The following is a 25,111-nucleotide window of genomic DNA, read 5'->3' as shown; positions in this document are numbered from 1 at the left end:
TAAGCGACGCAGGAAGCATCAAAAGAAGATGGAAGGAATACACAGAGTCATTATACCAAAAAGAATTAGTCGATATTCAACCATTTCAAGAGGTGGCATATGATCAGGAACCGATGATACTGAAGGAAGAAGTCCAAGCTGCTCTGAAGGCATTGGCGAAAAACAAGGCTCCAGGAATTGATGGAATATCAATTGAGAAGTTTAAACAAACAGATGCAGTGCTGGAGGTGCTCACTCATCTAAGCCAAGAAATATGGAAGACAGCTTCCTGGCCAACTGACTAGAAGAGATCCATATTTATGCGTATTTCAAAAAAAGGTGATCCAACCAAATGTGGAAATTATAGAACAATATCATTAATATCACATACAAGGAAAATTTTGCTGAAGATCATTCAAAAATGGCTGCAGCAGTATATCAACGGGGAACTGCCAGAAATTCAGGTCGGTTTCAGAAGAGGACGTGGAACCAGGGATATCATTGCTGATGTCAGATGGATCCTGGCTGAAAGCAGAGAATACCAGAAGGATGTTTACCTGTGTTTTGTTGACTATGCAAAGGCATTTGACTGTGTGGATCATAAGAAACTATGGACAACACTGCGAAGAATGGGAATTCCAGAACGCTTAATTGTGCTTATGAGGAACCTTTACATAGATCAAGAGGCAGTTGTTCAGACAGAACAAGGGGATACTGATTGGTTTAAAGTCAGGAAAGGTGTGCATCAGGGTTGTATTCTTTTACCATACCTATTTAATCTGTATGCTGAACAAATAATCTGAAAAGCTGGACCATATGAAGAACAGGGGCATCAGGATTGGAGGAAGACTCCTTAACAACCTGCATGATGCAGATAACACAACCTTGCTTGCTAAAAGTGAAGAGGACTTGAAGCACTTACTAATGAAGATCACTTCAGTATGGATTGCACCTCAACATAAAGAAAACAAAAATCCTCACAACTGTACTAATGAGCAACTTCATGATAAACGGAGAAAAGATTGAAGTTGTCCAGGATTTCATTTTACTTGTATCCACAAACAACAGCCATGGAAGCAGCAGTCAAGAAATCAAAAGATGCATTGCATTGGGTAAATCTGCTGCAAAGAACCTCTTTAAAGTGTTGAAGAGCAAAGGTGTCACCTTGAAGTCTAAGGTGCGCCTGACCCAAGCCATGGTATTTTCAATCGCATCATATGCATGTGAAAGCTGGACAGTGAATAAGAAAGACCAAAGAAGAATTGACACCTTTGAATTGCGGTGTTGGCGAAGAATACTGAATATACCATGGACTGCCAGAAGGACGAACAAATCTGTCTTAGAAGAAGTACAACCAGAATGCTCTTTAGAAGGATGGTGAGTCTGCATCTTACATACTTTGGACATGTTGTCAGGAGGCATCAGTCTCTGGAGAATGATATCATGGTCGACAAAGTACTGGGTCAGCGGAAAAGAGGAAGACCCTCAACGAGGTGGACTGACCCAGTGGCTGCAACAATGAGCTCAAGCATAACGATTGTAAGGATGGCGCAGGACCAGACAGTGTTTCGTTCTGTCATGCATAGGGTCGCTATGAGTCGGAACCGACTCGACAGCACCTAACAACAACAACAACATGCGTGAGCCCATTGTTGCAGCCACTGGGTCAATCCATATCGTTGAGGGTCTTCATCTTTTTTGCTGACCCTCTACTTTACCAAGCATGATGTCCTTCTCCAGGGACTGATCCCTCCTGATAACTTGTCCTATGTATATAAGACATAGTCTTGCCATTCTTGTTTCTAAGGAGCATTCTGGTTGTACTTCTTCTAGTGGTTACATTTTTCACAATGTGTCATTATTCTCATTCATTCCATTCTGGTTATGCCATTTCCAGTAGTCTAGTTTCCCTGCCCCCTTACCTTCTCATCTTTGCTTTAATTTTTGACCATTTGATCTCATATAGATGATTTTTTAAAGGAGCTCATTACTCACCAGTGATATTCTTTATTTTATCAGCCAGTCTGTTATTCAGCTAAAAGGTGACCTCAAGGGATAATGTCGGTTTAAGGTCTAAAGACTATCTCAGGGCAATAATCTCGGGGAGTCCTCTGGTCTCAACCAGTCCAGTAAGTCTGGACTTTTGAAGAATTTGAGTTCTGTTCCACATTTTTCTCCCATTCTATCAGGATCCATCTTTTGTGGCCCTGATCAGAATGGTCCTTAGTGGTAGCCAGGCACCATCTAGTTCTTCTGGTCTCAAGTTATATGAGGCCTTGGGTCATGTAGGCTATTAGCCCTGAAGACTACTTTCTTCTCTGAGCCTTTGGTTTCCTTCTTTGTCTTTTGTTCCACACAAGTAGAGAGACCAGTAGATGTATCTTCAATGACCACTCACAAGCTTTTAAGATCCTAGACTCTACTCACCCCACTGGAGTGTGGAACATTTTATGAACTATGTTATGCCAGTTAACCGAGTTGTCCCATGAGACTATGGTCCTAAGCCTTCAAGTGCAAAAAACGTCTCGTGAGGTGTTTGGTTATGTCTAAGAAGTATCCATAACTGTGTCCTATGTAATTTACTTTATATATATGGATATACATACATGCACCTGTACATATACATACGTGCACACATACCTGTATGTACATATGTTTATCGATACATTTCTGTGCACACATATGTACCCACATATTCATTCCCATACACGTATATACCTATATACCTATTTGTATAAGCACTCACATATTTTGTGGTGGTGGTTGTTGCAAAATTGTGTCATAACCTTTACCAAAAGTAACCTTTTCTCTTGTGCACTTCTTAGTCACATACTTTACCTTGGGATTGTGACATTACCTTGGTCAAGCTGTGTGCACTTGACCAACACTCGATGCTACCTCTCCTATCACCAAAAATAACAAGTGTCTACTATCTCAAGAGTGCTTTCCCCTCTCCCTCACACCCATCCCTGGTAACCACCAATGAGCGTTGGTCGCTGTACATACATCTACTCTCATCTTCTTATAAAAGTGAAATCCTTTTGTGATTGATTTGTTCCATACAGCGTAATGCCCTCTGGATTCATTCATGTTGTTTCAAGGACGGACTCAGCACTATTCTTTACGGCAGCATAGTATTCCACTGTATGTAGGTACCACATTTTGTTTATCCGTTCATCCACTGATGGGCACTTAGGTTGTTTCCATCTTTTTCGCTATTGTGAATAATGCTGCACTGAACATAGGTGTGCATATGTCTGTCCGTGTGTCTTTTATTAGATCTCTAGGGTATATATGGAAACCCTGGTGGCGTAGTGGTTAAGCGCTACGGCTGCTAACCAAAGGGTTGGCAGTTCAAATCCACCAGGCGCTCCTTGGAAACTCTATGGGGCAGTTCTACTCTGTCCTATAGGGTCTCTATGAGTCGGAATCCCCTCGACGGCACTGGGTTTGGTTTTATTTTTTTGGTTTAGGATATATATGGAAACCCTGGTAGTGTAGTGGTTAAGTGCTACAGCAGCTAACCAAAAGGTTGGCAGTTCAAATCCACCAGGCACTCCTTGGAAACTTTATGGGGCAGTTCTACTTTGTCTTATGGGGTTGCTATAAGTCAGAACTGATTTGACAGCAACAGGTTTGGTTTTTTTGGTTTTAGAGTATAAACCTAGGAGTGGGATTGCTGGATTATAAGCTATTTCTATTTCTAGCTTTTTGAGGAAGCACCATAGTATTTTCTTTTCATTTTGCCTTTTTTTTTTTTTTTTTAACAATATAACCTGTAAATCACACCATATTCATTCATAGAGGTCTTACTTTTTTGTCATGGAATTTTATTTTTAATTGTATTTGAGAAGGTTTACAGAACTAGCTTCTCATTAAACAATTAGTACACATATTGTTTTGTGACACCGATTGCCAACTCCATGACATGTCAACACTCTCCCCTTCTTGACCTTGGATTCACTATTACCAGGTTTCCTGCCCCCTCTGCCTTCTCATCCTTGCCCCAGGACTGGTGTGCCCCTTTAGCCTCGTTTTGTTTTATGGGCCTGTCTAATCTTTGGCTGAGGGGTGAACTTCAGGAATGACTTCATTACTGAGCTAAAAGGGTGACCCAGGGCCAAGAGGCACCATACTATTTTCCATAGTGGTTGTACCATTTTACAGTTTCACCAGCAGTGGGTAAGGGTTCCAATCTTCCCACATCCTCACCAGCATTTGTTGTTTTTTTTTTAATCAGTGCCATTTTTGCAGGGCTGTGTTTTATTGGTTTCTAAGACACACACTGGTTTCCATTTATAACACTTCTTGAAATTGGGGTGCACCTCACATGGAGTTAATTAGCAGTTCGAGAAGCCATGAGGTTGGCCGGTTTGGAACAGATAGCACTGAAGTTTCTTATTCTAACAGTCACTCAATTATAAGTCTTCCAACAAGTGGAAATAAAACGTCTCTGAGAGAAGATTACAAACAGAACCTGCAAGATTGAACCTCCCAAATCAGGGAAAGTTAAGGTAACAAGAAATAATAGAAGAAAAGCACTCAATAGCATTTCAAACTATCATCCTGGCACATGGTTACTGTAGAAGAGAAAAGCTCCAGGTCTGGCCATTCTACTGAATGTCTTACTTGTTCTAAGGGTTTTCCCACTGGATCTCTGGGTTTTCTCAGCAGTAGTAACAAATTTATAAGGTGCTTTTTAGGAGTTCCTCGGTGACACACAGTTAAGCACTTGACTACTAACTAAAAGGTTGGCGGCTCCAACCTCCCCAGAGATGCCTCAAAAGACAGGCCTAGCAATCTGCTTCTGAAAGGTCACAGTCATGAAAACCCTATGGTGCACAGCTCTACTCTGAAACACACAGGGGTCACCATGAATTGGAATTGACTCAATGGCAACTGTTTTTTTGTTTGTTTGTTTGTTTATGTTGCTTTTTAAAAGTATTAACCCTAAGAGATGTGTTTGTTGTTGGGTGCCATCGAGTTGATTTTAATTCACAGCAACCCCACGTGACGGAGCAGAACTCCCCAATAGGATTTTCTTGGCTGTAATCTTAATGGAAGCAAATTGCGAGGTCTTTCTCCCACGGAGCCACTAGGTGGGTTCAAACTGCCAACCTTTAGGTTAGCAGCCAAGTACTTAACCATTTGCACCACCAGGGCTCCTTCCCTATGAGGTAGGTGCTGTTATTTTAGATGTAGGGAAACCGAGGCACAGAGCAGTCAAGACTTGACAGTGAGTAAGTGGCAGGGCTAGGATCAGAACCCAGCCAGACAAAGCCACGGTTATAGCTGAATGCAGAAGTTCATGCCCTGGAATGGGAGGCATCCCTGGGTCCAGTCACTTAGTAGAAGACAAAAATGTTCAGATACAGCACATGAGTGTATATGCAACTGTGTGTGAGCAAGAGTGTGTGGGCAGGGCGGCCCAGAGGAAAACGGAGACTTCGGAACCCTAGGAGACACCAGCCCACATCGCCTCTCTCTTGCCCAGCTTTTCCTTCTGGAGGAGATGCGTGAACGCAAGTTCGACGGCTTTGCTCGTACCATCCAGAAGGCCTGGCGGCGCCACGTGGCAGTCCGGAAGTATGAGGAGATGCGGGAGGAAGGTGAGAGGCCGCGGGTGGGAGGCTCAGGGTGGGAATGGGACGGACTAGCTACTTGGTCTGCACGCCCTCACCTGAACCATACTCCTTCACAAGAGCTGGCTACAGTCATATGACCTCACCCTGTGTCCCTTCAGCCTCCAACATCCTGCTCAACAAGAAGGAACGGAGGCGGAACAGCATCAACCGGAACTTTGTTGGCGACTACCTGGGGCTGGAGGAGCGGCCAGAGCTGCGTCAGTTCCTGGGCAAGCGGGAGCGTGTGGACTTCGCTGACTCGGTCACCAAGTACGACCGCCGCTTCAAGGTGAGGTACTAGCAGGTGGGCAGGTCCAGGACCCTGGTCTTAGCCTGCCAACCCCACCCACACCCTCATGTGGCCCAGACACACCTGCCCACAGGTATACACTCAATGAACCTAGATAAAACTGTCCATCAAATATGCCTCCCTGTAACCCAGATATACCCGTCCGTCTGATACACTGGATACAGATACCTGGCCCAGAAACATCGTTCCACAAGTACACATTCATCTTGCCCAGAAACCGTGACCACAGAGCCACCCTCACCTATCCTGGACATACCTATCCATCAGGTACATCCTCACCTAACCTAGATACACTTGTCAATCACATATGCCTCCTCTCCTTGGCCCAGGTACACCTATCCATAGGTACACTCGTCTGGTCCAGGCAGCCTCATTCACAGGTATATGCCCAAGTGGCCCAGCCAGGCCTGGTCAGAGGTACCCTCAACTTGGCCCAGAAGATTCTGTCCACAGGTATACCCCTCCCTGATCTGTATATAATCACTTGGCCTAAACAGCTGGACACCCCCATCACAGATACATCCTCACCTGGCCCAGACGGCCTGATCACAGGTGTGCTCTGATCACCTGGCCTAGAGACTCCTGTCCACAGGTACACTCATACCTGAGCTGTATCCCCTCAACTGGACTAGACGTCTGGACATCTCCTCCAAAGTTCTATCCTCACCTGGCTCAGACACTCCTATCCACCAGGCACACCTTCATTTGACCTCTACCACCTTTCAGGTCCTAGACAAGTCACCTAGTGCCAATAAACCCCTCTGTCCTAGAGAGCCCTATATGGTGGGTATACTCTGAGATAACCTACAGATCTTTCCCTGGATGGACACTCACATTGTCCACCTGCTTTTGACAAGTTTATGTGGAAGGTACGCTCTCACTTGATCTATACTTTCTCACCTGGGGTAAACAAACCCTCATCTGACTTATACACCCTCACTTATCCCAGAAATCCTTACGAGGCTTGGGTATCTTCACCTGGCCCATACACCTTTACCAGCTTTGGACAGGTCTATGTGGCAGGTACACCCCTCAACTGACCTGAATTTCATCACCTGGTAGACATTTTCACCTAGGCAGATATCCCCATTGGACCCATACAGCCCTGACCACAGCTACACCCTCAGCAAGCTTGCATATATTTCACTGAGCCCAGACACACCCTTCCACTGGGTATACCCTCACCTGCCTATCTGTACAAAGTCACATGGTTTGGACACACACCTGGTCCTTACTCCTCATGACCAACACACCCTTATCTAGCTACCTAGTCTCTTCACCTTCACCTGAATCATTCTCCACAAAAGCTGGCTACAGTCACATGACCCAGAACTTCCATCTGATCCAAGCACTCTAATCTGGCCCAGGCACCCATGTCCAGCAAGTACACCTTCACCTAACTTGCACCTGTTCACTGTCCCAGACACCCTTTTCTAGTCAATATACCTTCACTTAACCACCTCCTCCTTTCTATTTAACTTAACCAGCCACATACCTTCATCTAGAGGGACACCCTTACTTGGCCCACCCACCCCATCCAGCCTGTACACACTCATGTGACCTGCACACCTTCACCTGATCTACCTAGCACCAACCCTCTGCCTGGTGTTGATCCACTGGGGCCAGGCCGCCCATGCCCAGGGCTCCAGCCACCAGCCTCTGGTCCTGCCTCCCACAGCCAATCAAGCGGGATTTGATCCTGACCCCCAAGTATGTGTATGTGATCGGGCGGGAGAAGGTGAAGAAGGGGCCCGAGAAGGGCCAGGTGCGGGAGGTCCTGAAGAAGAAGTTGGAGCTCCAGGCCCTGCAGGGGGTCTCCCTCAGGTGATGCTAGGTCCCCAGCGGCCCCACAGTCACCCTTGCCTGCTCCCTGTCATCTTCAGCTATACCTGTTACCCTCTCTTGGTGCTACCTGTCATTTCACCTGCCATCACACTTGTGACTGTTATTTGCAAACAACTTCTGTTCCCCCCACCTTACCCTCTTACTAGACTTTACCTGGTCTTTCTCTTTTACCACCTTTCCTAGCCACTTGCCACCTCTCCCTCTTTCCCTGGCCTGTGTCACTTGTCCCTTACCCGACCTTCCTCTGTTGCATCTCACCTGTCCTTCAGCCACCCTCACCTGTCACTCTCACCTGTGTCTCATCTGTCTCACCTGTCACCCTCACCTGCCTTTCCTCCCGCCCCTCTCCCAGCACACGGCAGGACGACTTCTTCATCCTTCAAGAGAACACAGCCGACAGCTTCCTGGAGAGCATCTTCAAGACCGAGTTCGTCAGCCTCCTATGCAAGCGCTTTGAGGAGGCTGCACGGCGGCCCCTGCCCCTCACCTTCAGTGACACGTACGGTCCCCACCACCACCATCCCCGGGGTCGGGGCCCAGGGCTGGTCTGAGCACAGTGCCCCCCACTCCCACCCCACAGACCCGGCCCAACTACGCCTTTGCCCGTCCCCTCCTCATCCCCCGCCCCCACGTCCGGACGCAGCAGTGGTGGAGTGGGGAAGGGACCTGGGCCTGCGCCCCTACAGCTTCCTCCCCTCCCCACAGACTACAGTTCCGAGTGAAGAAGGAGGGTTGGGGCGGAGGCGGTACCCGCAGTGTCACCTTCTCCCGTGGCTCGGGAGACGTAGCCATACTCAAGGCTGGTGGCCGAGCCCTCACGGTCAGCGTGGGCGACGGGCTACCCAAAAGTTCCAGTGAGTCTGCGCAAAACTGGGGGGCGGAGCAAAAACGGTGGTCAGGAAGAGGCGGGCCCTGGAGAAGAGGAGGGGAAATCAGTGAGGGAGCCAATCAGGGTTGTGGGCGGGGCCAATGAGGCTGGCTGAGAGTGGGCGAAAGCTACAGAGCATCAGTAAGTTGACCAATGAGTGGGTGAGAAATGTGGAGGGGCGTGGCCAAAGAGAATCAGTGAGGACGGCCAATGGTCACGAATGGTGGTTCCTGTGGGGGCGGAGCCAGCTACTTGGCGGAGCCAGGGTTCCTGTAACTGAGGTGCGAATGGGAGGGCCTGAGGGGGCGGAGTGTGAAGGGGCGAAGCCGCAGGGAGGACAGGACCGTGAGTAGGGCCAGGAGCATGAGGCTGCGTGGCCACCACTCAGATACCTACACTGCTTTCCCTTTCAGAGCCTACGCGGAAGGGAATTGCCCAGGGAAAACCCCGAAGGTTTGCCCAAGAGCCTGCCAGGGCAGCCCCCAGAGCCCCCAGAGGTGAGGAGATGGTCCCCATGTGGGCCCCATGGCCCAAGCCAGACCTTCAGCTGACGAATCTAACAAGCAGAGTTGACCACTGTCTTCTCCGTCCAGAACTTTACATAGCTGTTCATCGTCTGCGGAATAAGGCTAAGCTTAGTTCGGCGTTCAAAACTTCTCAAGATATGACTCACCCCATCTAACCAATGACCTCTTCTCTCCACCCACCCTACACTCCTGTTGTGCAAGCTACATATTATTTTGCCAGCTGGCCAAATTTGTTCTTATCCTCAGTCCTTTGCTTGGGCTGTTTTCTGCCTACCTCACAATTCCCACTCCACTTGTTGAGCTCCTATTCATTCTCCAAGACCCAGCCACAAAAACTCTTGTACAGAGAGTGGGGGAAGGGAGCCTCCTTCTGTGAAGTCTTTTTCTAGCCCTCCTATCCCCCCGTCCCTCCCTCTGGCCCAGTCCTTACCATACTGGGTTGTGATTATGTCTGACTCCTCTCAGACTGGGAACTAGGAGCTGGATCCTCCCCAAATCCTCCTAGCATCACCCTGATAAATGCTCCCATCCTTACTCCCACCACAGGCCTGGACCGCAACGGGGTGCCCCCCACTGCCAGAGGGGGCCCCCTTCCCCTGGAGTTTACATCTGGAAGGAACTGCCAGCGGCCTCCCCAGGGCCCTCCAGCCTCGGCACCGGGAGCCAGCAGACGCCACCGGACACGGCCCCCTTCGGAGCACAACACAGAATTCCTCAATGTGCCTGACCAGGGTGTGGCTGGGTAGGTGCGGGGAGGGCAGCCCCGGAGGTGGGCAGGGGCTGGGGGAGCCTCTGGGGCTGTGACAAGCGCCCCCTTTCCCCCTAGCATGCAGAGGAAGCGCAGCGTGGGGCAGCGACCGGTGCCTGGCGTGGGCCGGCCCAAGCCCCAACCTCGGATACATGGCCCACGATGCCGCGCGCTGTACCAGTATGTAGGCCAAGACGTGGATGAGCTGAGTTTCAATGTGAATGAAGTCATCGAAATCCTCATGGAAGGTGTGTGCAAGGGCCAGGGCTGGGGGTAGCCAGACCCTGACACAGCTGGCAGCCCCCCGTTAATGCATACTCTTCCCATGTGAGAACAGAGGTGACCAGCTCAGGGCCCCCACCATTTGGCTGCACATGCTAGAAGTCCCTGGGTTTGGAGGTCACCTAAGCCACACTGGGGAGCCGTGACTTCCCTGCATCACATCCAGTCCCTGAGCTTCAGTTTCCTTATCTGCCAAACACTGGCCTAACACCAGAGCCTACCTTACAGACCCCTTGTAAAGAGGATGACCCAGGCCACCTTCTACCTTAGCCCCTTTGGCTGCCCCCCAGAGGGGCCTGAGACTCAATAGCACCCTCTGCAAGTGGATGGAGTCAAGGGTGGTGCAAACGGTTAAGAGCTGTACTACTAACCAGAAGGTTGGTGGCTTGAATCCATCCAGAGGCACCTCAGAAGAAAGGCCTGGTGATCTTGTCAAAGGTCACAGCCGTTGAAAACCCTATGGAGCAGTTCTACTCTGACACACCTGGGGTCACCGTGAGTCTGTATTGACTTGATGGCACCTGGTTGATTGTTTGGCAGGTAGATGGGGGAGCTTACCTGGGGACCAGAGAGTCCTGGTCATTGCTGGGTCCATCCTGGGGTTGGTAGGGCGGGGGAGAAGACAGATGAGGGAAGAACGCAAGGGAATGTTCTAGAGAATGGCAGTGTGTGAGACAGTGGCTAGGGAAGAACAGGCATGCGTCAGTCCTTTTTTTCCCTTCTTCCGTCGTCAGTTCATGCATTAGTTGACAACTTTTCAGTGCTTGCCTTGTGTCAGGCCAGGGTCACGGAGGTGAATAAGACAGACACAGAGCTGGCCTCCCACAGCTACAAGCCCCTTCTCAAGGTGGGCTGGGATCTGCCTCACTCCTCCTCTCTCCTGCAGATTCCTCAGGCTGGTGGAAGGGCCGGCTGCACGGCCAGGAGGGTCTCTTCCCAGGAAACTACGTTGAGAAGATCTGAGCTGGGGCCCATGATTCTGCCACCCCACCCCACCTGCCTGCCGGGAGCCTGGCCTTGTGGCGGGAGCCCCATATGTGGTGTCTATGTTGGCTAGAGGGCCAGTCCTGCAGCCCCCAGCCCAGCCTTGAGTCTGGGGGCAGCTCTGCAGTCACCCACTCCACCCTGGGAACTGGCCTCCCCCATGTCGTACGTGCTGCCCAAGCCTCTGCTTCCTCATGTGTCCAACGGGGCTAAGAGCAGAGCCTACCTCCCAGATACCTAGTGAGCTCAAAATGAGTCGTGTCCTGACGGCAAAGTGCCGGGCACAGTCAGGGATCCTGACAAGTTGACTTCCCTCCTCCTCCCACCATGGAGGCAATAAATATTTGTGGAATGAAAGCAAGAATTAACTTACTAAGTGCCATCAACAAGGACAGTGTTCTCACAACCCTCACAATAGGGTAGTGATGCCCCATATTTACAGGTGGGAAAACAGAGGCTCGGAAAGGTTCAGTCCCTTGCCCAAGGCTCCAACTTGTATCTAAGGCCCCTCCCACTGAAAAACTTCAGTTTGCCCCATTTTCCCTTCCCGAAACTGCATCCCAGCCTTCTTGCAGAAAATGATCTGGAGAGTCCCTTCAGTCTTGAATCTGTAGTCCTCAAACTCACCTGGGACATGGCTGCAACCACATGTTGGTGGTGGTGTTAGGTGCCATTGAGTTGGTTCCAACTCAGAGACCCCATGTACAACAGAACAAAACACTGCCTGGTCCTGCATCCTCCTCACAATCGTTACGCTTGAGCCCATTGTTGCAGCCACTGTGTCAGTCCATCTTGTTGAGGGTCTTCCTATTTTCACTGGCCCTCTACTTTACAAAGCATCATGTCCTTCTCCAGGGACTGGTCCCTCCTGATAACGCCTCCAGAGTATGTGAGTCTCACCATCCTTGCTTCTAAGGAGCATTCTGGTTGTACTTCTTCCAAGACAAATTTGTTCGTTCTTTTGGCAGTCTGTAGTATATTCAATATTCTTTGCCAACACCATAATTCAAAGAACCACGTGGTCCCCAAAATATCCACCTTGGGTCACCCCCTGGTCCCTGCCCCCATCCCATGTCTCTGCCCTCTTGGTCCGTGCCTACCTGAGGTCAGGGCTGGTTCTGACATTCCAGGGTACTGATTTTCTGCATTTTTGTCACCGGTGAAGAGATTGGCCTGGTTATTGGTCTCCCTCACCCATCTCCAAACCAGTTTTGGGAGCTGAGCTATACAGGCTCCCTGCAGGGTCAGCTGGAACTTAAGAGTCCTGCCATGGTCTAAACCAGTCGACCCCAGTTTTCTGACATTGGGCCTCTGTGCTCAGCCCCTTGGGGAGAGATGGAGCCAGACACAGACTGTCTGAGCTCAGTGGGGTCAAGACTGGGCTGGAAGAGGGACAGGCTGGGGGCAGGGCACAGAGGGGAGTGGGCACTGCTGGAGGAGCCAGGAAGGCTGGGGGGCAGTCAATCTGAGTCGATCTTAATGGCAAACACAACATCAGAAAAAACAAACCAAACCCATTGCCATCAATTCCAACTCACGGTGACCCCATGTGTTACAGGGTAGAACTGTTCCATAGCATTTTCTTGGCTGTAATCTTTATGGAAAGGAGAGCTGGTGGTGCATTGGTTAAAGTGCTGAGCTGCTAACTGAAATGCTGACGGTTCGAATCCACCCAGAGGATCCTTAGGAGATAGACCAGGTGATCTGCTGCCATAAAGATTGTTGTTGTTGTTGTTGTCAGGTGTTGTCGAGTTAGTTCCAACTCATAGCAACCCTATGTACAGTAAAACCTGTGAAAGCTGGAACCTGTATAAGGTGGAAACCTTTCAAGAAGGAAAACTCAAATATTTTCCATGAATACTGAGCAATAGAAAAGCGGTAAGACTGCACCGTGTCAAAGGTGGAAGACTTGGGAGATCCAGAAAAACAAGGCAGTCCCATCAAGTGGTGGCTCTCACAGGTTTCGATGTATAACAAAACAAAACATTGCTCGGTCCTGTGTCATTCTCACAATTGTAAGCTCATAAAGATCACAGCCTAGAAAACCCTATGGGGCAGTTCTACTCTGTCACATGGAGTGACTATGAGTCGAAATCAACCCGATGGCACCTAACAACAATCTTTATGGATTGGTTCAAACTGCCAACCTTTAGGTTAGTAAATCTTGCCATCAAGTCAATTCCAATTCATAGGGCCCCTATAGGACAGAGTAGGACTGCCCCATAAGGTTTCCAAGGAGCAGCTGGTAGAGTCAAGCTGCCAGCCTTTTGGTTAGCAGCCAAATTGTTAACCACTGTACCACCAGTACTCCTTTAGGTTAGTAGTCAAGCACAAACCATTTGCTCCACCCTAACCAAAAAAACACAAACCCATTACCATCGAGTCAGTTCTGACTCACAGCGACCCTATACCAGGGACCTCTAAACACAGCACAGTGATCTAAGCTTTGTTGGGGGACTCCCAGGTAGAGGACACCTCCCCAGCTGGAGGGTGGGGAAGGAAGTATCAAAAAAAGACCGCCCACCAGAACTTCCTGCAGGATTGGCACCTCCTCCCTTCTGCACCTGCCTGGGGATGCTGCGTATGGCTGGGGGAAAAAAAAACAGGGCTGCAAACTGGGTCACAGCAGCCCTTTGACTGGTCAGTCATTACAGGAAAGTACTGAATTTCCCTGGTCCTTTCCATCTCAGATTTTTTCCACTCCACTGCCCAACCTCCAAGGTCCCTGGGTGGCGCAAACGGTTTGGGCTAGTCTACTAACCAAAAGATTGGCAGGTTCGAACCTACTCATTGGAGCCGTGGAAGAAAGACTTGGCAATCTGCTTCTGTAAAGATTTCAGCAAACACACACACACACACACACACACGGAGCAGTTCTACTCCGTAACACATGGGGTTGCCATGAGTCAGAATCGACTTGATGGCAACAGGTTTCATTTTTGTTTTTTTGGCCAGCCACCACTATGTGCTTCCCTTTTTGCAAGACACTGATGTGGGGACAGGCTGGGGGGAATGTGAACCTCCAATCTCATCAGCTGGTCATTTCCTAGGTGCTGAAGAAGAATTGTTGTAGTTGTGTGCCGTTTAGTCGATTCTGACTCACAGCCACCCTATAGGACAGAGTAGAACTGATCCATAGGGTTTTCTAGGCTATAATCTTTGTAGGAGCAGATTGCCAAGTCTTTGTCCCAAGAGGATCAGCTGGTGGGTTCGAACCGCCAACCTCTCGGTTAGCAGCTGAGTGCTTAACCGTTGCACCACCAGGGTCCCTTACAAGGAATTAAGGGCTTTCCATCTCCTTTCTCTGCACTTGAACTCATTCACCATGATGACTGCCCCCCAGTCAGGCATTTTGGGGTAGAGTTGCACTACCCTGGCCAGCACCCCATTTGCAGGAAGTAAGAGCTTCCGGGCAGGATGAGAGATGAGGCTTGGGCAGTGGGTTTGACAGCTATTCTAACGGGCAGCACCTCACATCTAGGTTACAGACACCATAGGCTGTAAACCTCAGTCACCTTGACCCTGCCTGCTTCCCAGCCCCACATCCTGTTGACTGTTTTGCACTATTTCTCAAATCCGGCCCCTCCTCTCCCTTCCTTGGTCCCTGTCCCTGCTGAGACCTTACCCCACCCACCCCACCCTCCTCAGAGTGATTGCACCAGCCTCCCCTCCACACACGCACCTCTTGGCCCTGCATCGAAATGATCTTCGTTTTTCCAATCAATAATGAGTTTGGTTTTTTGGGGGGGAGGGAGTGGGGGGGTGGGAGGTGATGGTTTAGTATTGAGTTTTTAAACTTTTATTGTGGTAAAAAAAAATACATAAAACATTTGCCCACTCAACATTTTTCGAATGTACAATTCAGCAACATCGATTACATTCATCGTTTTGTGAATTACACGTTTCTAATTGAAGAAATGATTGTGGTAGTGTCATTAGCTGGTGGTGTTGTCATTAGTTGCACCGTGAGTCAAGTTGCTAATTCGACTCATGGTGACTCCAGGTGTCAGAGTAGAACTGCATTCCATAGGGTTTCCAAGGCTGTGACCTTTTGGAAGCAGATCGCCAGGCCTTTCTTCTGAGGCAACTCTGGGAGAGTTTGAACTACCAGCTTTTCAGTTAGCGGTCCGGTGCTTTATCGTTTCTGCCACCCAGGGACGCAAATAAATGGGTGATAGAAAAAAAAATATTATTTCAGGTAGCACAAAAGTGCAAAAAGTCAGTCTTTTCCGCACTTGAAAATTCCTGTGCTCCTCCCCAGTTTCTTGTGTCTCCTTCTATAATGATGTTCTCTGCATACAAACACGTGCAAACACACACATACGTACGTCCATCTTGTTTTAAACAGGTGGAAATACAGTACCCACGAAGTCTATGCTTGCCTACCCGTTGCTGTCTAGTCGATTCCGACTCATGGCGACCCCATGTGTATCAGAGTAGAACTGTGCTCCATAGGACTTTCTTGGTTGTAAAATTTACGGAAGCCAATCGCAGGCCCTTCTTCCTCAGTGCCACCAGGTGGATTCAAACTGCCAACCTTTAGGTTAGTAGTCCAATGCAAACTGTTTGTATGATCCAGGGACCTTGTGCTTGCCTAGATCTCAGCAAACACCCCTTGAATGGTTGAACAGTGTATTACAGAGATCCGAGATCCAAAAACTATTTACTGTCACCAGTCCTCCAAACGACAGCCAGTCTGCATGATCAGGTGGGTGTACCTCCCCCTGCTAAAAACTTATCAAGGGTTAAAATAGGAACCACACTCCACTCTCCATGGCCCATAGGCCCAGCACGACCAGCCCTTCCTCCCAGTCCCTTTCTGACCCCCACCCCTCCACCCTGGTCCAGCAGTGCACTGGCCTCCTCGCCGGTCCTTGAAACAGACAAACTTGTGCCTCTGCACCCCAGGACCTTTGCACCAGCTATCTGCTCTTCCTGGAAAGCTTTGCCATCCTGACCTTTCCATTGGTTCACACCAGACCATCAGGGACAGCTCAGCTATCGCCTTCTAGAGAGGTGTCCCTGAACATCACTATTGTGTCCTTCTGATTTTTTCTTCATAGCACTTAATACAACCTAAAATCGTTTGTATTTGTTTATTTTCTTCACTGCGTCTTTATTATCTTTTTCCCACTTTTAAATGTGAGCGTCCCTCAGGGCAAGTAATGTCTGATCGTGTTCACTGCTGGGTCCCCAAAGCCTAGAACAGTGTCTAGCACATGGTAGGCGCTCAAGAAAGAGAATTCGGAGGAGTGATTCATTCTACACCTGTACACACAGGGGCTCAGCATCCCTCACCCTCAAAAGCACATCTCTCCGCCCTGAGGTTACATCCGTTTATTAAGCGAAGCATGGACGTTTAGCTTGTTTCCCGCCCTCGACTATTTCAACGGACCCATTCCAGCTTCAGAATTAGGTGCATTTAAAATTTTGACGACGGTTGCCAATTTCCCTCCAAAGAGGCGGCCCCAACTAACATGACCGCTACAGGAAGAAAGCCACTGTTTATCGCCTTTCCAGGGCTGGTGACGGAAAGGGATGAAGGTGCCCATTTTGCAGACAGGACCCTAAGGTCTGGCTCTCTGCACACGGACTCTTGAAGATGCTCCCGGTAACTGCAGGTCTACAGCAGCTTCTACGGTGAGCTACAGCACCACCCAAGCCTCAGGCCCCGCCTCCTCACGGAGTGCCTAACAGCGGCCCCGCCACCACTCTCGCGAGAGCTGGGAGGTGAAAGATGGCGCCGACGTGAGCGCGCTCCCGCGCAGCCGACGGAGTCGCTGCAGCCTCAGCCGGAGCCGCCTTCGCCACGGGAGCAAGAGGTCGAGCCGGATCAGTGATGGTGAGCGCGGCGTCAGGGACGGGGGCGCGGCGGAGACTGCCGGGGAGCGGCCCCGTCGTGCAGGCACACGCAGTTTCTTGACGGCCCCGCCCCCACATCCGGGCACCCTGCCTCCGCTGGGTGTCACTCGGCGAACGTTCTACGTCTACTTCCGGGCCTGACTTCGACTGGGCCCCACCCCTAAGGCTCGGGCCCCGCCCCTAACCTTGACACATTTGGCCCCCTAGCACCTGCACGTTAGTCTGCACAGCTCGAGTCGAACCGGTGTTGCTCCTTCCTAGGTCTTTTTGATCACTCTGGCCCCACCAGCATCATCCTAACCGTGCCCAGCCCAGAGCCCCACCTTTGTAGCCTTTGTCCCGCCTACTACCTAGAGGCCACGCCCCTGCAGAGTATGGGGCCGCCCACCTGTCCGTATTGGGATTGGGAGGTATGCGTCTCTCCTATGGGTAATACCCCTTCTGCATATGGGACACTTCTCAGCTCACTGCCGGGGGTGGGGATTTAGGAGGCTCCATCCACCCTAACCCCCTGCCCTCTCTTGGTGGTGACTCCTTAGGATGGGGGCCCACTGGATGATAGGGGCACTAGCTGCTTCTGGAATGTTGAGCACAGAGGTCCTGGCAAGGTGAGAAAGTCCCCTGGCTGGTACAGGCTGACCCAGAGGGGTTCTGGTCACCTTTTTCCTTCTACCAGGAGCAGGAACACGTGGGGCTCATCCCGGACATTCCCACTTCTGCAGAGCCTTGCTCCAGCGAGACGGACAAGGAGGTGTTGTCCCCAGTTATGGCCACCGCGGCCACCTCCTCCATGGGGGAGGAGCCAGGCCCTGACCGGTCAGCCACACCCCCCGTGTGGGGACTTGGAGGTCCTGGGGGAGCCCAGCAGGGTGGCCCTTCGGCCTCAGATAGCAGCCAGTCCATCGCTGGACCCAGCCCTGGCACCATCTCTGGGACCAGTGAGGACCTGCGGCCTCCCAGACGACGCCTGCCACCAGGTGACCTGTGACAGGACCTTGGGGGAGGAGGTCACAGAGCCTGGAACAGTAGGGAGTGAGCAGTGTAGGGCATCTCCCAACCCATAGCCGTCTAGAGGGATGGTAGCCACCATTTACGGAGCACCAGCTAGCTGTATGCGGGCTGGGACTGCAGTCATGAGCCAGGCTACCTCAGTCTCTGCCCTCTGGCAGCTCAGTCTGGTGGTGGAGGCAGAGGGTAATTCCAGCCTCGTCTGTACTTCCCTGGGGGCAGAATTCCGGGGAGGGGGGGCGGGCTGCATCGGTGGTGAAGGGACCAACGACCCCGACTCCGTTTGTCCTGCAGGGAAGCAGGTCCCCTGCTCCAGTCCTGGCTGCTTCCTCAGTTTCCCCAGCGTGCGGGATCTGGCACAGCATCTTCGTACCCAGTGCCCACCTACACAGTCCTTGGAAGGTAGGACCGGGGCAGGGGATGGGGAGGTAGATGAGGGTGGGAGGCAGCAGCGCCCCCCTCCGCCGGCCCTGGACACCCCACCCACTCCTCTGCCTCCACCGGTCCTGGACACCCCACCCACTCCTCTGCCCGCCATCCAGGCAAGCTGTTTCGCTGCTCGGCCCTGAGCTGCACTGAGACCTTCCCCAGCATGCAGGAGTTGATGGCGCACAGCAAGCTGCATTACAAGCCCAACCGCTATTTCAAGTGAGACCTCGACCCCCATGTCTCACCCTGTGTGTGGGGACCAGGCCCCAGGCAGCTCCACCCACTCCTGATGCAACAGCCACTACCTGGGGTCTCAGCCTCTCTCTGCAGGGGCCGGGTGGGTATGGAGGTGGGCGTGGCCTCGTCAAGCCCCGCCCTTACCTGCCCCAGTGATCCGGCCGGAGGACCCAGAAGGGGCGGGGCCATACGTGGGCATGGCTCCACCCAGCCGCACCTTGACCTCCCAGACGGAAACCTGGCCACCTGAAGCCAGGACTGAGACTTCTTCCTCGTTTTCCCGGGGTTCCTACCCGGAGGGTTCTGGAAGGGTCGCGGCCACAGTAGGGGGGGGCGCTTAGGGCAAGTTCCTACGGCCCCCCGCCGCAGGTGGGGGATCTGCCGCCTCGGGATGGGGCCCGGTCTCCCTCCCCAAGCTCCCGGGACGGGACCCCACGTGGCGTGGGAGAGACCACGCCCCGTCACCCAAAGACCCTACCCCGCCCTGTGCCCCGCCCCCCAGGTGTGAGAACTGCCTCCTGCGCTTCCGCACGCACCGCTCGCTCTTCAAGCACCTGCATGTTTGCGCCGAGCATGCGCAGAGCCCAGCCCCGCCGCCGCCCCCTGCCCTCGACAAGGAGCCGCCGGTGCCCGAGCGCCCCCCGGAGGCCGACTCTGCGTTCGCGCCGGGCGTGCAATTCCCCTTGCTCGAACCCTTCACGACCCCCGCCCCGACCCCCACCGGGCCCTTCCTGCCCTACTTGAATCCCGCGCCCTTTGGCCTGAGTCCCCCACGCCTGCGCCCCTTCCTGGCCGCCGCGCCCGGGCCGCCAGCCTCTAGCGCTGCGGTCTGGAAAAAGAGCCAAGGTGAGTGGTGGAGTCCGGGGGAGGGCGGTAACGGAGCCACCTGAAGGGGCGGGGCGGGCTCACCTTACCTCTGGCCTTGACCCGCCCTTCCATCGCAGGTGCTGGCGGCAGTCCCCGGAGACCCCAGGGCGGCGCCGACGCGCCCTCAGGTGCGTGCAGGTGACCACCAGGGAGGGGTGGAGGGGCTTTCCTGCCCCCGGCCGGGCCGGGTGGATGCTGGGGGCAGCGGTGCGCGCCCCCTTCCCCGGTAGCTAGCAACACCCTCAAAATACAGGCTTTTGCCCTTAAAATTCCTGGCACCTGCGCCTTTATCCGCGCCGGCGGTTCCGCGTAAATCTCGCGCCCTCTTCGCTCCGGGAATGGGAATGGGGACGTGAACAAGCCATGCTGAGAGTCCCTAGTCCCAGGGAAATGGGCCGGGCGGTCGGATCCAGCCCGGTCTGACTCCCGTAGCCCGGCCCCTCTCCAGCTCGCTCACCACCGCTGGGGGCGGACGGGGCTCGGGGCTGGGGCCCCGGACTGACGCCCCCGCCTGCCCGCAGGGCACGCGGCCCCGAGCCGCATCGTGTGGGAGCACACGCGCGGCCGCTACTCATGCATGCAGTGCGCCTTCTCCACGGCCTCGCGGCCCGCCATGACGCTGCACCTGGAGGACCATCGCCCCGCCGGCCCCGTGGCCTCCGCGCCCGGGCCGCCCCGCCCCGACGGCCCGGCGGGTAAGGCCGGGGACCGCACGCGTGGGCCGGAGGCACGGACCGAGGCTCAGGCTCCCCCTACTCTGCCCACCCCAGACCCGGCCCTACTAGCACCCAAGGTGTCGCCGCCGCCGCCATCTGAGGGAGAATGCCAGGTTTTCTTGCCGCTCTGAACCCGACCGCATTGGGGGAGGGGAGCCATGGGTAGTTTTGTAATGGGAGGACAATAAAGGAACCGCCATGAGCCGGCACGTGTCTAGGCCCCTTACCCCTCTGGTCCCAGTAAGCCAGTCTAGCCGTCCTGGGCGTTCATATTCTTGGAACAGAGCACCTCAAGGGGGTGTGGTGAGCACAGGATGGCACAGCCCACTCAGGTCCCATCGCCCAGTCACCTCAACCCTGCGACCCAGGCCTTCATCCACTGCCACCTCCACCAGTGTACGCAGGGAGGCCGGTGCCTTCTGTCCTGTCCCAACACTTCCAGAAAGCAGACGGGATGGAAATTTCCAGTTTTAATGAAAAAGTCCCAGTAGTCATGGGACAGGCTGGGAGGCTGCTCCTGAGAAACAACCAGGTGGCCTATCAGGCCCTAGATCCGGAGGCCAGTGCTGACTCAAAGAGGCAGAATCCTTTGGTGGTGACAGGGTGGGTGCTGTCCTGGCAGGGCTGGGGCCCAGGACTGGGGGCTTCAGGCCTTCCCTTTCTCACTGTCCTCCCAGCCTTCTTCCTTGGCTGCCCCGCTTCTGCCTCTCTCCCTGCCCCAGCTCTGGGGAGGGGGTGGGGACAGGGCCAGCCCTGGGAGACTGGCTGCCCCCTCTCCTCTGTCTCCCCGCCATGGGGACCTTTTCTCCTTTGTGGGAGGCCAGGCTGGGGTGCAGGGTGCCCTGCTTTCTCCAGGACCCAGCTAGCCAAGCCTCCTGGTCAGGACAGCCTGCCACGTTCACAACCACCTCTTGGGGGCTGGTTTCTCCTGCGTCTTGCTCGCTCCCACCCCCTTCTCTCCCTCCCCTGGCACCCACAGCATGCCTCATTCCCCCATTCTGAAGGCCACTGGAAACAGCTTTCTTCTGCAAAAAAAAAATTCAGCAGTGCCCCTCCCTGGCCAGCCCCCTTCAATGGTGTCCCAGCCCTCCAAATGAAGAACCTGCTCTCAGAGTAGCCCACAAGGCTGTGTCTTGGACATTCCCCCACCCATCCCGGAACCATGCTCACCATCTCCCTACTTATCCTCCTGGGTACGTAGACACCTGTGAGAGAGAACCTAGGGGCCTCCTTGGCCCTCCCTCATCCCACTCCTTACCACCTCTTCCCCCAGGCCTTCCTTCCTGCCCATCTTCCTTGTCGGAGTTGTCCTCGATCACCTCTTCGTCCGTGGTGTCTGCAGCCAGCAATGTACCAGTCACCCCTGGGCCAGGTCCCCAGCCTCCTCACTGCCTTGGCACCTGATCCTTTTCCTCCCTCACCATCCTCCCCCTCATCCTCTTCCTCCCCCAGCGTTTCAACTTCGGGCTCAAGAGTCCGGCGCCTCGCAGTCACCAACTTCAGAGCCACCCAAGTAGACCAGCTGGGGCAGTAGCTCAAACACCTGCTTGTCGTAGCGCAGCTGCTGCATCACCACATAGTTGAACAGGTCCAGCCCCCACAGCCCCTTCAACTTCTCCTGCCAGGGATGGAATGGGGATCCCGGCGCCCTTAGGCCCTGCCTTCATGGACACAGGGCCCCTCCCATCAGCCCCTGCCTCACCAGGGGCTTCAGGGTTGCCACATCCTAGATGTGGTTGCCGCTAGGTTCAGGTGGGTCAAGCTGGGGGTCCACTCTGCCAGCACGTCCAGGCCTCAGCTGAGGCAATTGTTGCTCAGCTCCAACTGCGGGACAGCGGGCCATTAGGGGACTCTGGGGGCTCTAAGGCTCCCTGAGCTCCCAGCTGTGACCTGGGGGAAGACTCCACCTCCCTGAACCCCACTTTCCTAGTCCTTGGAATGAATAGATGTCATGATGCTCAACCCTTGGGGTCCTTGTGAGGATTAAAAGGGGGACTGGGGGAGAGAGGGAGCTTGGGAGAAGACTGCTGAGTGATTCTCATCCCTCGAGTCTGGGACCCTCTCAAGAACTTGAGGGCAGGGCCAAGGGACGTTATTTTACAGAGCTGAAAGCTAAAGCTAGGAGGGCTAAGCTGACTTTCTTGGTCAGTGTGACTCAGATCCCGCACCAACCCCAGGGGCTGGCCAAGTTATCACTGCCCTTCCACAGAAGTAAGCCCAGCCAGAGAGGCCTGCAGGGCGCTCTCCACTCCCATGGCCCGGGGATGCCCTCCCAAATATGGCTCTAGCCCTGAATTCTCCCTCACTTCAGGGACAGGGTGTTCCAGACCCCCAGCTCCTCTCCGGGTATCAGGGTCCCCTGGCTCATTGCCATCGAGTTGATTCTAACTCATGGAGACCCTGTGGGTGACAGAGTAGAACTGTGCTCTTTAGGGTTTTCTTCGCTGTAATCTTCATGGAGGCAGATTGCTGGCCTTTCTTCTGGGGCACCACTGGGTGAGTTTGAAGTGCCAACCTTTAGGCTAGTGGTGGTGGTGGTGTTAGGTGCCATTGAGTAGGTTCCGACTCAGCGACCCCATACACCACAGAATGAAACACTGCCCAATCCTGCACCATCCTCATAATCGTCGTTACGCTTGAGCTCATTGTTGTGGCCACTGTGTCAGTCCGTCTCCTTCAGAGTCTTCCTCTTTTCCGCTAACCCTGTACTTCACCAAGCATGAAGTCTTCCAGGGACTGATTCTTCCTAACAACATGTCCAAAGTATGTAAGGTGCAGTTTCACCACCCTTGCTTCTGAGGAGCATTCTGGTTGTACTTCTTTCCAGACAGATTTGTTCATTCTTTTGGCAGTCCATGGTATATTCAATATTCTTCGCCAGCACCACGATTCAAAGGCATCAATTCTTCGGTTAATTCTTCTTCGTAGGTTGGTAGTTGAGAGCAAACCATTTGCACCACTCAGCCCAGGGACCTGGTTCATAATGATGTTAGGTGCTGTAGAATCGCTTGTGACTCATAGTGACCCCAGGCAATAGAGTAGAACTGCACATAGGACTTTACTGGCTGTAATCTTTACGGAAGCAGATCACCAGGTCTTTTCTCCCCTGAGGAGCCAGCTAGTGAGTTTGACCTGCTGACCTTTCAGTTAGCAGCCAAGTTCTTAACCGTCATGTCACCAGGGCTCCTTTGGAACATAATGTTGTGTGCTGTCAATTCCCATCCTATAGGACAGAGTAGAACTGCCCCATAGGGTTTTCTTGGCTGTAATCTTTACAGAAGAAGACGGCCAACTCCTTTCTACAATAGAGAGGCTGGTGGGTTTGAACCGCCAAACTTGCGGCTAGCAGCTGAGTGATTAACCTTTTCGACACGAGTGCTCTTGTGGTATGTAATAGGTGATCAAGAATTAATTGCCGAATGATCATCACGTAATTACTGTTTTCCATCACCCTACACCCAACCCTCCAGCGTCCCCCACCCTCCCCCAAATCCAGGCAACACCACTTCCCAATCTGGCGGCACCTTTCCAGAGACCCAAAGCCAGCGCCTTTATCCAGGGCCGTCCCCCCAGCCCATCGTTTCTGTGGAGGGAACCGCTCCCAGCTGCCCTCTGGAACAAGTTGGAACTGTACCGAAGGCCCCAGGAGCTGGATCAGGATCTGGCCTCCACCAACCACTGTGTTCACTCCAGCAACTACCTCCTATCCTCAAGCCTCCCCCACTCAAGGTCAACATTTGTCTGGTTTCCTGGGGAGCCTTCTGATCTGGCTCCCTTTCCTCTAGCTAAGCCGTGACCCACAGAGGTACCCCCTCCAACTCCAGGATGCCTTGGAGATGAGTCCTGTGAGGGCCGCAGCTGGGCCCAGCAAAGAACGCCCAGAAGTCTGTCCCTAGAGGGAATGAATGAGATGAGCTAGGGCATCCTGACTCCGGCAGGCGTCCAGCTTTCGCAGCTGGCCCAGCAAGGACACGTTCGCCAGCGACTGCAGGTTCACGTAGCTCAGGCTGAGCCGCTCCAGGCGGCTCAAGTCCGCTGTGAGATCAGTCAGGTGCCGGCCCTCTGCCCGGCAGTTGTCCAGCACCAGCTCGGTCACCTGCGGGTGCCGGCTCGGTTACCCGCACGCCAGGCTGGGCGCCGGGAGGTGGAGGCTCCTTCCTGGGCGCGTCCCCGGACCCTGGGTGGAGCACCCGCAGTCCCTGCCAGCCCTGATCCCGGGCTCCGGACTCTGCGCCCCCCCCCCAGGCGGCCCCCCCTACGCGCCCCCCGGATTGGCCGCCCACGTGCTCAGACTACCCCCGGCCTCGGACTGTTCGGACCACGTGCGGCTGAGCCTGGCCCTCGGTTGCCCGGGTGTCGCCACCCCTGACCCGGGCAGCCAGCCACATGGCCCCGGGCTCCTGCGCAGGGACCGGGCGTGCCAGCTTCAGCTCTCTGCGCACTTCAGGCCCCTCGCCCCCCGCGCTAGGACACCCGAGCGTCTAAGTTCCCAGGCCTGGTCCCCTCCCCAGTCCACAGTGTTCCAGGCTGCGCCCCAGCGAAACCCCGCTCCCCAAGGCGGATCCTGCCCCCTGATAACTTCTGCTGGGTTCCGATTCCGCAGCTGCAAGTGGAGCCGCTTGTCCATGTCTGGCCTCGCGGACCCAGGCCCCAGCTCCACAGGGAAGGCGCCAAACACACAAAGGGGGGGGGATACGCCCCCTGGTGGCCGTGCTGGGACCGCGCGCCCACACCTGCTTTCCCCGGCCTGCCACACGCACCGCCCGCTGGCTCCCCTGCCCACGAGTCACCAGCTGTCAGTCCTTTCGCTGACCTTGACTGAGCA

The 25,111-nt window shown here is 53.6% G+C and overlaps 2 protein-coding genes across 4 annotated transcripts in view; both read left to right on the top strand.

Annotated features, from left to right (window-relative positions):
• Positions 1 to 11,548, top strand: part of MYO1F (myosin IF) — a 52,540-nt gene extending 40,992 nt beyond the window's left edge. The window contains exons 20-28 of the mRNA XM_049876737.1: positions 5,474 to 5,588; positions 5,723 to 5,892; positions 7,592 to 7,737; positions 8,111 to 8,257; positions 8,464 to 8,612; positions 9,040 to 9,123; positions 9,700 to 9,895; positions 9,980 to 10,149; positions 11,070 to 11,548. Of these exons, the coding sequence (XP_049732694.1) occupies positions 5,474 to 5,588; positions 5,723 to 5,892; positions 7,592 to 7,737; positions 8,111 to 8,257; positions 8,464 to 8,612; positions 9,040 to 9,123; positions 9,700 to 9,895; positions 9,980 to 10,149; positions 11,070 to 11,146 (1,254 nt within the window). The 3' untranslated portion in view covers positions 11,147 to 11,548. The remainder of the gene's footprint in view (positions 1 to 5,473; positions 5,589 to 5,722; positions 5,893 to 7,591; positions 7,738 to 8,110; positions 8,258 to 8,463; positions 8,613 to 9,039; positions 9,124 to 9,699; positions 9,896 to 9,979; positions 10,150 to 11,069) is intronic.
• A 5,348-nt stretch (positions 11,549 to 16,896) lies between these two features.
• Positions 16,897 to 24,305, top strand: ZNF414 (zinc finger protein 414). Of its 3 annotated transcripts, XR_007516456.1 has the most exons (9): positions 16,897 to 17,009; positions 17,291 to 17,439; positions 17,706 to 18,006; positions 18,332 to 18,439; positions 18,580 to 18,685; positions 19,206 to 19,549; positions 19,648 to 19,698; positions 20,092 to 21,479; positions 21,560 to 24,305. XR_007516456.1 is itself a non-coding variant. In XM_049876729.1 (8 exons), the coding sequence occupies exons 2-8, from the start codon at positions 17,404 to 17,406 to the stop codon at positions 20,415 to 20,417; spliced, it is 1,272 nt and encodes a 423-aa protein (XP_049732686.1). In that variant the 5' UTR covers positions 16,897 to 17,009; positions 17,291 to 17,403; the 3' UTR covers positions 20,418 to 24,305. The 3 variants fall into 3 exon arrangements, 2 of the variants coding, with proteins under 2 accessions (XP_049732686.1, XP_049732687.1); XM_049876729.1 differs by having other exon boundaries at positions 20,092 to 24,305; XM_049876730.1 differs by lacking the exon at positions 17,291 to 17,439 and having other exon boundaries at positions 20,092 to 24,305.
• Positions 24,306 to 25,111: the final 806 nt, after the last annotated feature.

Source organism: Elephas maximus, chromosome 3, assembly GCF_024166365.1.
Source record: "Elephas maximus indicus isolate mEleMax1 chromosome 3, mEleMax1 primary haplotype, whole genome shotgun sequence".
Lineage (NCBI taxonomy): Eukaryota > Metazoa > Chordata > Mammalia > Proboscidea > Elephantidae > Elephas > Elephas maximus.
The sequence above is the reverse complement of the archived record's forward strand: the minus strand, read 5'-3'. Positions and strand labels throughout refer to the sequence as shown.

Excerpts from the sequence above, each read along its gene's own strand:
- ZNF414 (XM_049876729.1), top strand. The coding sequence starts at position 17,404 with ATGGGGCCGCCCACCTGTCCGTATTGGGATTGGGAG. Across the intron at positions 18,007-18,331 it reads CAGACGACGCCTGCCACCAG|GGAAGCAGGTCCCCTGCTCC; the intron begins GTGACCTGTGAC and ends TTTGTCCTGCAG. Across the intron at positions 18,440-18,579 it reads ACCTACACAGTCCTTGGAAG|GCAAGCTGTTTCGCTGCTCG; the intron begins GTAGGACCGGGG and ends CCCGCCATCCAG.